A 16,108-nucleotide genomic window follows, 5' to 3' on the forward strand; every position below is an offset into this window, starting at 1 on the left:
ATTTAATAAAATATTCAAATTCCATGTTTTTTTCCTAAATGCTCTTCACTGCATACAAATCACAAACAGAAAAAAAAGTTAAAGAAAAGACAAAATATAGAGGGAAAATCTCATAATTGCTTACCCCATTTTTTGGAAAAGCAATCCATCCCAGATCCCCCATGACAGTACGTGAATCCAGTAAATTCACTGAAAGAGAAAAAACACATAGAATACATAAAACATACAATGCTAAAATGAGGGTGCCTGTTGCTTATAAAATTGATATCAGATTAAGCATTTGTCATAATGTTAGAGGTACAACTGTTTAAAAAAAAATTATGAAGACATAAGAGAACAAGCAATTTTGAAGAAACACTGGAAAGCAATTACGGCCAAAACGTACAAATGTGTCAGTATCCTAAATACCTTCTTGCCAAACAAGAATAAAGGAAAATAAATAATGAGAAGAAATAGAAAGAATGACCCACAAAAAAGAAAAGCCCATGCTCCCTTTTAAAAAGGAGGTAGATCTTCAAATTAAACTACAGCCATAAAATTGTGGCTAAATGTCTTGTATTTTATTCTGGAAAGCTGTTATGAAGCAATTAACAAATAATTTACATTAAACAGCAATAAACAATTCCCAAGTTTATAGCATTTTTGTGGTATTAACTTAAATCTGTAATCCAAATTGCAAGTTTAATTAAGAAATAAATCTCCACACCCTTAACCAAGACAAGAAAATTATAGCAGCTCTTGAGGCTGCTGCTATAGTTAAGGGTCCATTGCATTCCCCAGTGATACCTCTATTTGGAGGTAACCATAGTATGAAATGTACTTTGTGAAGAACTGACAGGTACATGATTTTAAGTAGTCCTCAATCATTGCTGGTAATCCTAAAATACTCTCAAGATAGAATTATGAAAATCTACATGACAAAAGGAAGCCATGGCTAAGTATGTACACACACGTGCACATACACAGTGTTCACATCTTGACAGAGTCATCCACTGTCTTGGTGAAATCGAAATAGCTTAAAGGGTGCTGTCTTGACAAAATGCATTAGACCTGGGTCAAAGATCACCATCTTTCTAAGTTAACCCAAATGGATCTACCTCGTCCACTGTGCAACTAAACTACTTTACAAGAGCATGATGTTTGGACTCAAAAAGAACCAACTAGGTCATCCCTGGTCAGAGGTACTGCAGTTTCCTTAAACTACATTTAAGAGTCAGTAGCTTCAAATGCCACCTACTCTAAAAGGATGACTATTTCTGCAAGTGTAAGCCTGAGATACTGAAGGAATAAGAATAGGTTGAAACTGTGTCATAATATTTCTATAAGAATATAGGTGATAAAATTATTATGATGGAGGAGATCAGAATCACATACTTCAATACACAAAATTTCACTGAAATTTTCTTCATGTTTTACAAATGAAGTGTATTTGTCTCATTAGACATCATTTTATTTCACCACCACACAAATTAAGGAAACACAAGTACAATATACGCAAACATATATACCTTATAAACCAAGTTACCAGTTCAGGACAGTGATAGATTAAAATAAATCAACAACTTATCCTGAATATCTGTGTCCAAATATGTATATCTATTTGTTCAATAACTTGTTTATTTCCTTCACTAAGTTTTGGGCTCCTTAGCTATAAAAATGCATGCTTATGTAGTATTTGCATCATTCCTATCTTACTCATATCAAATTGGCTTTAGGGAATAATAAAATAAATAATGCAGTTAATATTTTCTTTAGGGAACAACACCATAGCTGAAAAATTATTGTTTAAAACAACAACAAAAAACAAAAGCTGCTCCAATACCCAATAACCTTGAGATTCTAGCAGTCACTCCACTAAATCTCATTTTCCAGTTTGATCCATAATCTTGTCTCTTTCCTCTATTGTTGGATTTTCTGGTTTCCATGGGAATAAGGCTGCACTAAACTTAAATGTCCTTGTCCTCATTTTAGTTTTTCTGGGAAACTAGGGCTATGTCTAGACATGACTAAATACCAGGGGAGGGTAAAGTCTAAATTATTATGTTTATTCACCTTAATGATTCATTTGATTCACCTTTGATATTGAGCAGCAGCATATCTGTATAACTAGATAAAGTATAGAAAGCCAAAAATCTAAAGGAGTTCTACTATGACGGCATTGAAATCGAACTTAATCCTAGGGTTAAAAGAATTCTAAGATTTCATAACCAGCCTGCTATGAGAAACTATATTCCTTGTAGACCTCTTAATAAAATGCGCCTCTTGAAATATTCTTTATTATCAACAGAATTCAGATGTCTTCCCCACATCTCACTTGAGTTAGCTATAATCTTGAATGATTATATTTTATCATTTTGGCTTGAAATATATGTGTGTGTGAAAGTATTTTAATGACCTCCAACACTAGTTGGTTGTTCACACAATTTAATGGGCTTTTTTAATGTTGGAATATATAATAAAATGTGAAAATAACTACAACAGGAATCTATATTATCTTACTAAGTGATCTTGTCAAATGGTGCTCTTCAGATAAATGTATAAGAAAGTTTGTAGGAATGTGCATGTATGTCACTTCCCTCTATTGTGCAAAATTGGTTTTCTCTTGGAAAGTGATTTCATAAAATTCACAGCACAAAGACCACCTTTCCAAATATCTTTACTGAACTGGAAATTGAGACAAAAAAGTAAAATTAAGAGATTTAGGCAATTATCTTGCAGATTAGTCTATTATAAATGCCTTCATTAAGTGCAGAGTAAATTCGACTTTGATGACTCAGAGAAAATTACTGACATTTCGCATATGCACATATACACACAAGTGTATATAGATATATAGATATATACATACATAGCTTTCATATATATATGTGTGTATATGTGTGTGCGTATGAAACGTCAGTAATTTATATATATACTGTTTTAACTGCCCCGAATACTCTCTTCCCTTTCCCATTTGTTAAGTCTTCATTTATCCTTTAAAACATATTTCAGAAAGTATCTTTTCCAGGATGCCATCCTTGAACGCCCCTTTTCTAAATCTAAGTTAGAAATTATTAGTGAATATTCCATTAGTACCAGTTTCTGTCTCTTAAATGTTGAATACGCTGAGCTGTATTGGTGCCTTAAGGGAAAGCTCAAGCTTGACTCATGCTTATGCACCTAGCCCGCATTCAGAAGCTGTTTGTCTTATGACTCAATCATAGGATAAGTGGGTAGAGCAGGGGTGTGTGGCTAAATCAGTGTACACCAATGTTACTCCATGTGGACATGTGGCAATATCTGGAGATACGTTTAGTTGTCACTACTTAGGGGGCAGTGATTGCTATTGGCATGTGGTGAGTAGAGGCTAAGGACAGCACTAAACCTCCTGCACTGCACAGCAATGCTCTCATCATCAAAGAACTATTCAGCCCAAAAGGTTACTAGTGTCAGGGCTGAGAAATCTTGACATATGCAAATTCATCTCCCGGTTTCAGTACTGAATTTTTTAAAAAGGGGGTGATTTTTGGTAGCAGTGTGGCACAGTCACTAAGTATCTTCTGTTGTACAATTATAGTAATTAAATTGCCCTGAACAGTATATATGCTTGTTGTAAATTGCAATGAATACACAATGAGTATTGATCTTCATTGTACAACTTAATTAAAACTTGTCTGGGAGAAGTCGCTAATGAATATAATTAGGGGAAATGTTTGATACCACAGAGTTACTCTGGAAGACATTAATTAGATATTAGAAATTTTATGGAAATTGTTTTTATTCTATTATTTATATTTTAAAATAAAGCCACACTATTAAACTGAGAGACATCTTCAAGGTCATTCACCCAAAACAATTGTGTAATTACCATGAAGATGGGCATATCGTTTGGTATACTAACCAATCATTAAGAAGACTGATTCTCCAGGAAAAATGAGTTTATAAGGGTCAGTGAGTTTTTAGTCTATTGCAAATTCCTAAAGCTATTATGCAGGAAGTGGGTGTGCATGTGTGTGTGTGTGTGTGTGTGTGTGTGTAAATATCACTAATAAAGGAACTTTTTAAAAGTAAAAGTCACTTAACTGTCTTTCCGATCAAAAAGCAGATTAAAATAGAAACTAACTCAAACTAGACTCAAGTATACTTTAATTTTATTACTATCCATTAATAATTCCAACATTTTCTTTCACAAACAGAGAAAAGCATTTACAAAATATACTTTCAAAGAAGAATGGGGCTTGCTAACTCATTTTTGTTATGATTCAAGCAGAGCAAGGAGAAGACAGAATGGATAAAGTAGAATATGCATAAGAAGACATCTAAATCCTCAGCCTCACACACTCTAATAGATATTTATTTTAGTTAATAATGCAAATATGCTCTGAAGTTATAACTTCCAATCTGGCATATCTTTGTATATATCACTTTGACTCCATTGCTTTCTTCATAACATCTTGCTAACGTTAGTCAGAAAAAGAGAAGAATTTCATTGGGCTTTCCAGGAAAAAGCCATGTCTGCTCAAGACACAGATTGAGGCATTTGATTTCTCTACTGTCAGTGGGTAAGTCCCAGAGAGAATGTGTGATTGTGATCCCTGATGATGTGAAGATGAAGGAGTAAGCCAGGAAACACATCGGAGGCTAGAAATTCAAAGTCAAGGTGCCATCGCGACCACGCTTCTCCCCAAAGTCCATTGTGTTCTGGTGCCTTGGGGTTTTTGGCTTGCATCTCTGCCTCTTGTCACATTGTGATCTCTCTCCTTGTGTTCTTCAGGTTCCTGCTGATTTTATGCCCTTCTCTGACTCACCGCATCCAAATTTCTTCTGTTTATATGGAATCCAGTTAAACAGATTCCATTGCTTTCTTCATAACATCTTGATGATGTTATCATGAACATGTCAACATTGAAATGATTCAATTGTCCCTGATTCAATTGGGACATACCTTACAAAAAAACAGCATTTTCAAAAGGTCCAGTTTATCACGGGTTCATATCTAGAGACTCAAAGATTAAGATTAAAAGCATGAATTATTTCAGGGTATATAATTCAATTTACCACAATATTCTTACTCCTATCTTGTTTCGTTTTAATCCACAATCTTCACACTAACACTCAAAGGCAATCATAGTGGCAATTCGACTTCCACCACAATATGAAGAGAAACTAATTTGGATTAGTAGCAGGTCAAATAATATTCTCTTTCTCTAAAGGCATTGAATCGAAATCCCAGTGCATACAGCAGACTTTTGATAGATGCTTGCTTATTTAATAACATCAAAAAAAGCTAATGGATTCAATTACTGCACACATTTTATTAATCTGTGGGAACAAGCCCCAGATATACTGCTGTCCAGCCTCTCTCACTCATACCATTCAGCATGGAAGTGATTTCTTGCTGAATTTTATAATTTGACAACTGCTGCAGGGAACAAAGAAAAGTTGAAAAAAACAGAGTGCAGGAAAAGAAGACATGTGTTTCCCATTGGAAAACTAAATTTGTAAATTTGGTAAAAACTGTGTTATGGGTTTTAAAAGTGTTATATAGTTTTCTGGCATCTCCTGACTTGAAGGCAAGAATCTATAATCAACTGCATTGCTAATATAATACAGTATTTTTGAAACTGAATGCCAATAATATTTATTTCTTTCTCAATTCTAAGCAACCCAATGCCCAACTTTTTTTTTAGAAAAAGAAGAGTACGGGGAAAGGAGTTTATGGGAGATTAACAGAATTAAGGAACCTACTATGTTTGAGATTATCTACTAGGCAATTTGTCTATGCTCTTTGATTTAATCATCTGAGAAAATCTATAGACATGGCAAGAACACTGACAGTTTTCAGTCCTGTTTAGAGACTCTGCAGGAAAATCAAGAAAAGATGAATGCATGAATTAATACCTGAGGCCCCTGTACCAGGTCTTCAGCCCTCTTCTCTGTTCTCTACACCCATGTCCCAGTTAGGGCTTGGACATAAGGAGCCCTTGATTACAGCCACTTACCCCTAATTTCATTCAAAGATGATGAGCTAACCCTTCATCATGAATATATCCTTTTTGTACAAGAACCAGGACTGCTTAACATTCCTGGAGAAAAGTGGCACAAGGAAAAATAACAGTGGCCTCAAATGGGCCATCAATGTTACCTGACAAATCTACTATCTTTGGATAATCAGTTCTTTCACCCATTAACCACAAAATATTCTGTAAAATTTTAAATAATATTTATTCAAAAAATAAACTGTATGTTAACATCCAGCTTATGTTCTAGCTCTGACTCTTCTTAATTCAAATGATTGAATGAAGTTCTATTTCCTCAATCCTCTTTATTCCTTGCAATCTGGTTTCAGCCCCCATTTATTTACCCAAATTTATTTTACCAAGTTTACTAGTGATAATAGTATAGCTCTGACTTCCTAATTTGTCTTATCTTCTAGCATCATTTGGCCATAACTTTCCCCTACATACATCATCATCTTTTATTTTCAAATGCATATGTATCTGTATTTTTCTTCTACTTCTTTAGCTGCTACTTCTGATTCTCTTTACAAGCTCTTCTTTCTCTAACAACCTGTAAAAGCTTGGCTTTCATTACTACTCTGTATTTGTACATTGGTTTCAATTCTTACTCCACACAAATGACTCTGGACTAGGAGTTAACAGCAGAATAAAATCAGTACATTTTTTAAAACAACAACAATGTATTGGCCCTAGCCCACACTTACTGAATCCTTACTGAATCAGACTATCTCAAGAATGGAGATTGACTGGTATATTCACATTTTGTTCCTGTCAGTTGGTTAGTTGATTTGAAAGGTGATGTTAGCATACACTTCTATTTAAAGGCCTTTATAGAGGAGCTCATGCAGTTTCAAACTTCAATTTTCATCTAAATATTAATCCAAAATCCATATATCTGGTTCATTTCTCTCTCTTGAAACTCATATCAATTTATAAAACTCCTTGCTGATTCTTAACACATGTATGGCATGAAGTTATCCCCAATTCTCTTAAAATGAACTATTTATTCCCTATTCAAGAAAAAAAAAATCCTCCTTTTGTGCTCCCAATTTCAGTTAATCCAATGCCATGAAACTATTTGTTCATCCCAGAAAGCCATGAGTCACCTTTGCTTTTCTTTACTTTTACCCCCACATTGAATCTGTGACCAAATCCCACAGGTTCCAACTATATTCTATATATAATTAAACTGCCTACTTTGTTTCATTTTACAGCATAACAACCTGAGCAAAATCCCTGCCATAATTTTTCACCTGAAAAATCTACTAAAAAAATTGGTTTCCCAGTAGGGAGGCATGATCAACAATTTCTTCAAATATTGCAGTCAGAGAGCTTTTTCTAAATTATCAATATGATCACATCAATTCCAAACTTCAAACCTTGTAATAATGCCCCATTATTCCATATTTGGACCATAGTTTCTTCCAAAGTGTTATTCTGGACTTTTTCTCCCCCTATTGCCACATTTTGGCAATAATGAACTTATTTCAGTTCCACTCACGTGGTCCCACTATTGATTCAGTTCTGTCCAATGAGCTGTGAGGGGATCTATAAACAAAAGGAGCTTTTGAGAAGAAAACATTAGAAAAGAAAGTTCCTGGCTGCCTTAGAAGTTGGTGGGTATAGATATATTTCCTGGAATGGATGGAGTCATCTTGAGAAAACAAGGAGAATCACCTGGAGAGTAAAACTTACACACTAAGGGGGACAGAGTGAGGAGATAGAAGAATCTGGTTCTAAATTATAGCACAGGGTTGTTAACCTACTTTGAAGTGAAACCTCTCTCTCTTAGGACCTGCTTTCACGTGGGAAAATCAATTTGCTTAGGTTGCTTAATCCAGAGGGGAAGTGATTTGCTGTTATTTGCACAGGAAGACATCTTTATTGATACAACTAGTAAGTGGTCTATTCTACTCTCTCATTTTCAGTCTGTTCCTTTTCCATTATGTCTTGATGCCTCCAAATTCTACTTACAAAATTTCAGTGACATTCCCAACTGAGTCACTTAACCTCTCATGTTCTTTATCTGTGAAGTGATTATAAAGTAGATAATTTTTTTGTCGCCCCTTCAATCTTAATATATTATGCTTAACTGCTGCCTGTGAGGAACAACCACTTACTCAGCTTTTTGCTGACTGCTTGTGTATCTATCTTCATATGTCTTGTAGCTTAGTTAAAATTTAATTCTAATGTAAACCCTACATAATGATATTTTGTCATCTGCAAAGAAAAAAAAAATAAAAACGATGTTAAAATAAATTTTTAGATAAGTTTTTTCCATCAAAAATTAGTCAAAATATAAAGCAATCCAGACAGAAGCACTCAAAAGTATTGTGCCAGATATTTTTAGGATATTGAACATGCACATTTTAGTACTCAGTTATAATTTACTTTTATTTACATTTACATTTACTTTCATTGTTTGCCTCAAAATACTTGATACTTTTGTTCATTTGGGGTTTTTTGTTTCTTTTTTTTGTATTGTTTCAAAATATTTTTAATCATTATAAACAAAGAAGTCTTAGTCATTGTTCTTTGGAAATTCAGCATTCACATGTTCATATCATGAGGCATACCCCTATGATGGAAGCAGAAATCAATCAGAAATGGATACTAAAGATTTTGAATTGGTAATACACATTAAAATTGTAAATCCAGAGAGATGCCAAACAGGAATTCAGAACTGGTATCCATTGGTTAGTCTGTTCAAAGTATTTAGGTAAAGCTAACACAAAAACCCAGTGACAGCTAAATTATGAGTAACGAGCAGTCTGCGACATTCTCAAGACACATGGCACAGAACGAGCAATACCATATGATCTTCCATGGCTACCCTGTCAGGTATGGTAACCAAACTTATCAAATCTTACACTCTGTTTTTATTCTAAAGAGAAAAATCAGTATCAGATGACATACAGGCTTGGAAATCTTCACATCACAAAATATTTTCACTCAATACCTTGTTAATTCCACATGACCGTATTTATAGATGATGAGTGAAGCTACTCCTTTTTAAAATAAAATGTTCTAAGTCTTCAACACCTGAGATAAACGTGCTCATTCACAATTCACCTGGAGAATAATTCATTGCACAGGAAATACTCATCAGTCCCGTTGGTGTGCTTTTACTACTACGTGGCCTTGAGGAAATCATTTCTCAGGCCTGCAACATCAATGATGGAGACTATTCAACTTATATGTGCTTGTACTTAATATACATAACATTTACCCAAACAACTATTTAATATAGATGTTATTTTTCCTGTTCTAGAGATAAGGAAATTGAAGATGAGATTCAGAGAGTTTCACTGAATCACTGAATTGCGAATTCTGTCTGAAAAAAGCTAGCATGAACCACGATACTCTGACAGTACTGCGTAAAATGTAGAAAACTTCAGTTATGTTAATCTACACAGAACAGACTTTAATTTTTCCTGGGGGATCATAATTCACTATCAAATTTCCAACAGTAAGTTATAAGATTCCAGAAAGCATAAGGGTCAGCAACAAAGTAATGATGAAACATCTTTCCTTATTTTTTAATTTGATTTTCATTAATCTTTAAGCATGTTAATTGGGGTAAGCCTGCTATCACAGGGCATGCATTTGTCCAAATACACTTCCCTCTTAAATGTCAAGAACCACATAAAAACATTTCAAATGAAATGAAAAATGTATGCAAAGCTGATTCTTTGTTTTGAATGAATCCTTACCCCAATCCCTAATTATCCTTAATGCTTGATTGAAATATACCAAACTGCAAAACAATCTATAAAATCATTAGCTTTGCAGGCTTCAGGGTACGATAAATGATGATTAGATCTAAACATGCACTAAAGCATGCATTTCAAAGTGCATGCGCTAAAGCAGGCAGAAACTTGCACATACTTGCAGTCTGTATTTTCAGGTGGTAGCATTTACCAAAAATGAGCAAACAAATTGGTGACCCGGTAGTCCTTTTTGTAAAATGAGAGGTGACTCAGCTTTTTGCTGACTGCTTGTATATTTATCTTCATATGTCTTGTAGCTTAGTTAAAATTTAATTCTCATGTAAACCCTACACAATGACATTTTGTCATCTTCATAGAAAAAAATAAAAACGGTGTTAAAAGAAATTTTAGACAATTTTTTTCATCAAAAATTAGTCAAAATATAAGGCAATCCAGACAGAAGTACTCAGAAACATTGTGCCGGATATTTTTAGGATATTGCACATACACATTTTAGTACTCAGCTATAATTATGCATTTCAAAATAGGTGGTAGCACTCTGGATAGCAGCAAAGTAGTTTTTTAAGTCCGTCTATAAAAATACCCCAATTTATTTATCTTAACAGCACTTAAGATTGATGGTCTAATAGCTATCATTTTTCCTAGTGAACCTGGGATGTATAATCTATTTTTGGTCGAAATATAACCACAATATCTGGCTATTTGTACTCTTAACACAAAGTTTGTAAAGGAAAAGAAATAGAATTAAAATAATAAAATCATTTTCATCTTCTGGGTGGTTTTGTGGCAGATTCAGTTTTATGGCTGTTAATTACTCACATCCTTTATCCTTCCTTGATAACAGAAATCTAAGTTTTGGTTGGAGCACCACTGATCCCAGAGCCAGACAATAGCTCATGTTTGGTTTTAGAAAATAACGACAATTGTGTTTTTATTATCTTAGCCTCCACTGAACCCCATGGCCTTGTTACATAGTTCTGGCCAATGTGATACATGTAGATATCTGCTTGTGTGTTTCTGGGAGTGTTTTGTTATCCTGGTCACAGGAATAATGCAGCTGGCATGGTTCTTGGCACTTCTCTTTCTAGACTCCTTCTTGTACAGTACTAACTGTGATACTTGGAGATGCATCAATCTTCTTGTAACCATGAGGCAATAAGCAAAAGAATAAGGCCAATAAACCATAATGATTCCTGTCCTGACATCATTAAGCCACTGTACACAAACTACCATATGTGTACACTTAAATTTTTTTCCTCATACATGTAAAAAAATATTACCTTCTATTTTTTAAGCCACTGTAGGACAGTTTTTCTTTTACTTGTGACATAGTACATTCCTAATACAGGTAATAGCTAATCAATTGAGGAGAAATATCCAATTCACTTGGATATTGCCTTTACTTCTACTCAGGTTCTATGGAATTTAACACCTACAATGAGGAATCATCCATAAAACAGATATTTATTAACTATCTACTTAAGCAAAGGTCTGTTCTAGGCCCTGGGGACATATCAGTAAACAAAACAGGAAGTATCTTCCTGATTGCTCAACCTTCCAATTGCTTGGCGCTGGTAGTAAAACTTGCATGGATTTATATTACTTGTGAAATAATCCTCTTGTATACTCTGATTCAGACTCTCATTAATTAGCATATAATTATATGCGTTAATATTCAGCACTTAGGGATAGATACATGAACTCAGTTATTCTAACACCTACAGAATTAGAAAATTAGGTAGAATCTAGAAAACTGCATTTCAGAAAGCTGTCCCCATTCCCCAACTGATTCTCACACTTATTTAATTCGAGTTTAGACAGCAGTATCACTGAGCTGCGCCCTGTCAATGAGGTGACACACACTTGGATTGCTGTATCAATGTCAACTTGCAATAAAAAGCTGTTTCATGCTTCGATCTTTGTATTTGCATCATTACACACTTGTACCAGTTCACAGAACCTATTTTGAGTAACTCTGTTCTAAGGAAAGGTTCTTTAACAGAGATGAAATACAGGATTTTCTATGGATGTTCTAAAACTTCAGGAATACAGGTTGTAAATATACAGATTTCCACAGGCCTTGCTTTAATAAATTTGACTTGTTGAGTCTAAATGGGGAAAGACGTGGTCTATTTTACCATCTGTGTTGGCTGTGATAATCACCTCTGAGTTAGGAGCAATTTGGTCAAAACAAACTTCCCCACATGTTGTAACTTCCACTTTTGCTGCTCGTTTTGTTTGTTTTAGCTAGCTCATTAGAAAGCTACAGATCAGGATTGTATCACAAACATCTCTACAAAAATCCTTTTATATTTTAGCATAGTGGTTTTGAAACTGAGTTCACAGTGGCTCCTGAGGTTCTGAAGAAATGTCCCAGAGGCATGGACAAAGAGAACGAAGGGGCAAAAGCGCAGCCAGGAAATGTTCAGCCCTGTTGCCATCTGCTTTATGTATTGGGCTTCCTTAGTGATTTCTTTGGAATGAGAGTTTCTGCCTCTTAAAAAAAGAGTTTGAAAACCGCTAGTAACATTACATCCTTGATTTTCAACAATGATTTATATACAAATTTATCAGGTGAAAATCATTTCTGCAAATTTCAAAAATTGTTAATAATCATCAGGACTACATCGTTCAATTCCCCAACACAATCACCACTGTGACCAGCCTCTTTCAAATTCTGGAGTCAGGGAAACATACTTTTTTTTGGATGAATTGACAAATTTTCTACGAAGAATTAAGAGCTGTGCTACTGAAAGTTTATATGAAAGTTCTCTACTTAAGTTTTCTATTCAACTGCTTTGGCATTTTTCAGTGAGATTTTCTTGATGTGTGCTTTCCATGTCTGCTTACATAGTGCTTATAGTTATATTAGCTTTATGCTAGTTAATTTTCTCATAAAACATATGAATTGCAATTAAAATATCATGAGTCCTTCTTTGAAAGTTGACATGTATAATACAACATAAATCATATTACTAAGTATATTTAGATAAATGCAATCTCTAATCTAGTAGGTACAAATAAGGGTTACAGCACTGTGGTTTGTATCCTGTCAACTCATTATTAGTGTGAACTACTGCAAGTTAGTTAACCTCTGCCATACTCAGTTTCCCATCAGTAAAACTGGAATAATACTATCCATCTCACAGTATTGTGATATTTAAAAGAGATTATATGGTAATAGTCTTCAGAGAAGTTATTATTATTCTTCCTCATGGATTAAAATTCAATTTAAATAATTACAACTTAGCAAAATCCAATATTAAACCCTCTAATATTTCTCATATATATATATATTTATTTATTTTTTAGAGTAGATAAAATATTTTCAGAATTGATAGTGGCATTGCACCATGAATGAAACAGTAATGCTCCTATTTCCCAAAGTCTAAAGGGAACGTAAAAGAAGGTTCATGATCAATAATATTGAGAAGAAGAAAATAGAAACTGAACCCATACTCATATATTACATATTGAATTAAATATACTCACCAAAAAGTCATCTGTCATTGCATTTTAAACTTTCTCCACTATAAATCAACTTTTCAAAAGCTATTCTATTCATATTATTGATGGAATCCATTTCCCTGCTACTTTTCCTATGGGACTAAGAATTCCTACCAAGTTATAAATCTAAAGTCTGGTCCTGAGAGTGACAGTCAAAACAATCTTGGAAATCTAGAACAAATGAAAGCATAAATCTTCTCATTGGTAAGAAATTTAAACTATTAAGAAATAAATGTATAATGCATTGTGAGAGTTTATCATAATCATAAGAAAAGGGAGAAAAAAGAAATAGTTGCTTAAATCACAAAGAGATAGTGACCATGTGATATGTACTATTTTTTATGTACTGCCTGGCTAACCTCATTAGAATTTTCTTCATATGATACTTGGGATAAATTTAAAATAAATATTCTGCTGCCAAATTTCTTGGTATTCACTTGCTTTGACTGGCAAATCATACAATCTTTTAGTTGGCAACTTTTCATTATAAAGGAGACTCTATAATACTCAAGATTCTACACTCTATTGGTTATAGATTTCAGGAAAGAGTTATATTGGCTCTAACAGCAAAACCAAAATGGGGTAAAACTAGATGTGTGTAAACGCAGTAACTTTAACGAGACAAAAAAGCTACTTAATAACATTCATTAATTAAACATAGACTAATGGAGTGTAGAATACTTTATGGACACTCCATAAGGGGTATCAAGCAAGGGTGCTGGCTCCCAGTGAGCTTACCAACGGGCAATGCTTAAATCACAGTGGCGAATTTGGTAAATGAAAAATAAGATATTCAAATGCCAAATTTCATGGAATTAAAACCTGCCTTGGTTGGCAAGTCGCATTTGATAGTAGGAAATTCTCAGTTCAGAACTGAAGTTTTTCTCTGTTTAAATGCTACTTTTTGCTTTTTCCACAAATATATTAATTCATCAATTAATATCCCAAATACGATCCATCTTCTATGTTTCTGGTGTTTCGTAATTTTCAGTTAAGAGCAAAATAAAAGAATTTATGATCACATTAAGATTAGAAGGAGAAGTATCACAAGTTACAGAAAATGTTTCCATCTTTCATGAAACAGAAACCTAAATTAAATTTAAATTTAGTTTCTGTCATTTTCTTAAGTTAGTGAAGTTGTAGGTTTACTGAAAAATCATGGAGAAAATACGGAACTCCACCCACATTGCTCCCATACACAGACACACTTTTCCTTATTATTGGCACTTTGTATTAGTGTGATAATTTTTTTTACAATTGAAACAATGTTATTAAAATTATACTTCAGACTATGGTCCAAGGTTTACATTAAGGTTCACTCTTTGGGTTATAAACGCTTATATTTTGTTTTGCTTTTAATTCTTATTCTAGTAACATACATAAAAACTAAAAATTCCCATTTTAAACATATTAAAATACATAATGCAGTATTATTACTTATGTTCACAATGTTGTGCTACCAGGAAATAATCCAGGGAATCTAGAACAAATGAAAGCATAAATCCACCCCATCCCAAGGAATTTAAACCTAAGAAGTAGGCATAAAGATGAAATTATCCAAGGCAAGGAAGGAGCTGTGCTTCTAACTGAGCCCAGTCAATCCAAGGCACTGAGCGCAGTTCACCACAGGAGCCTGACGAGAAGGGAGCAGTGAGTGGGGACGCAGCAGGAGAGCTGGGGCAGAAGCAAATCACTGAGAGTTTTGTACTCGGGTACAAAGAGTTAAGATTCTATCCTGAGGACAATGAAGGGTCCTTGAAGGATTCTAAGGGATGTCTGAGCTATTGAACTGAAAAGTGGTTTTCATTAGCATTTCCTTTTACAATAAATATTACATATTACTCACTAAGATCAAAAGTTAGACCTTACTAAAGTCAGAGCACACAATTCTAAGCATATGTAACACAACGTTTACATAACGCTTACAATGTACCAGAACTTTTTTCAAAGCATTTTATTAATATTAACTCAATCTTTACCTCCACTGTAAATTGTATTAATATTTCCATATTATAGACAAGAAAGTGCCAGCAAAGGGAGATTTTATAGCTTGCCCAAGGTCAGACAACTGTAAGTGTTGAAGACAGGATCCAGTTCATACCACTATGTGAAACCACTATGTGAATACACCTTCCAAAGCATATTACTGGTTCTGCTGACATAAGATTTTAGCCTTGAGGTTAGTTCTGATTTTTAATACATTAAACTTTGCTGTCTCAGTTCCTTCATTTAGAATAATGATCTCCTCTAAATAATCCACAGGCTTTTTAATGATATTCACATGGAATAATGTAGGTTAGCACATTTTGTAAACCATAAAACACTTCAATAATATAAACTACATAAAATTAACTATAAATATTTAATATAATAACATATATATATGCAGAGAAGGAAAAAGGAAAGCACCCATGATCCCCAAAGAATTAGCTTAGTTATGGGGCAACAAATGAAGGCATTTCCTGCTTACCCGTTTAGTCCCCCCACTTGTTACAAGAAATAGTTTTGACTAAAAATTACATATATCTGATCTGTTCCAAGTTAGTAAATACATTTTTGTACAACCTATCCCCCTATTCTTAATAGAACAAAGTTCTATTAAGTTTTATCTTAATGATCATCCATAGATAGCACATTTTTAGAAGAGTTTCTTACTGGGATTTTGGACATGTAAAAGGGTCTTAGAGTCCAGGCTGGGCTGAGGATTGAGAACTGAGTTACTTATATATTAAAGCAACAGAGATTTTAGAAGGAGGAAACATACGGGAAAGAGTACTCCCATGAATAGGACAGGGTTTTTCTGCATTATGGACGATTTGAACATAAGAACAGAGATAACCAATGAGAAATTTCTCATGGTGGGGATACCTA

The 16,108-nt window shown here is 34.0% G+C and overlaps 1 protein-coding gene across 11 annotated transcripts in view; it reads right to left on the minus strand.

The window, feature by feature from the left end:
* The window catches only part of EPHA5 (EPH receptor A5), a 363,905-nt gene that overhangs the window by 332,755 nt on the left and 15,042 nt on the right, over window positions 1–16,108 (minus strand). For all 11 annotated transcript variants that reach the window (XM_077136996.1, XM_077136999.1, XM_077137003.1 and 8 more), the window contains exon 2: window positions 125–189. In XM_077136996.1, the coding sequence (XP_076993111.1) occupies window positions 125–189 (65 nt within the window). The remainder of the gene's footprint in view (window positions 1–124; window positions 190–16,108) is intronic.

The sequence above is a fragment of the Tamandua tetradactyla genome, chromosome 19 (assembly GCF_023851605.1).
Source record: "Tamandua tetradactyla isolate mTamTet1 chromosome 19, mTamTet1.pri, whole genome shotgun sequence".
Lineage (NCBI taxonomy): Eukaryota > Metazoa > Chordata > Mammalia > Pilosa > Myrmecophagidae > Tamandua > Tamandua tetradactyla.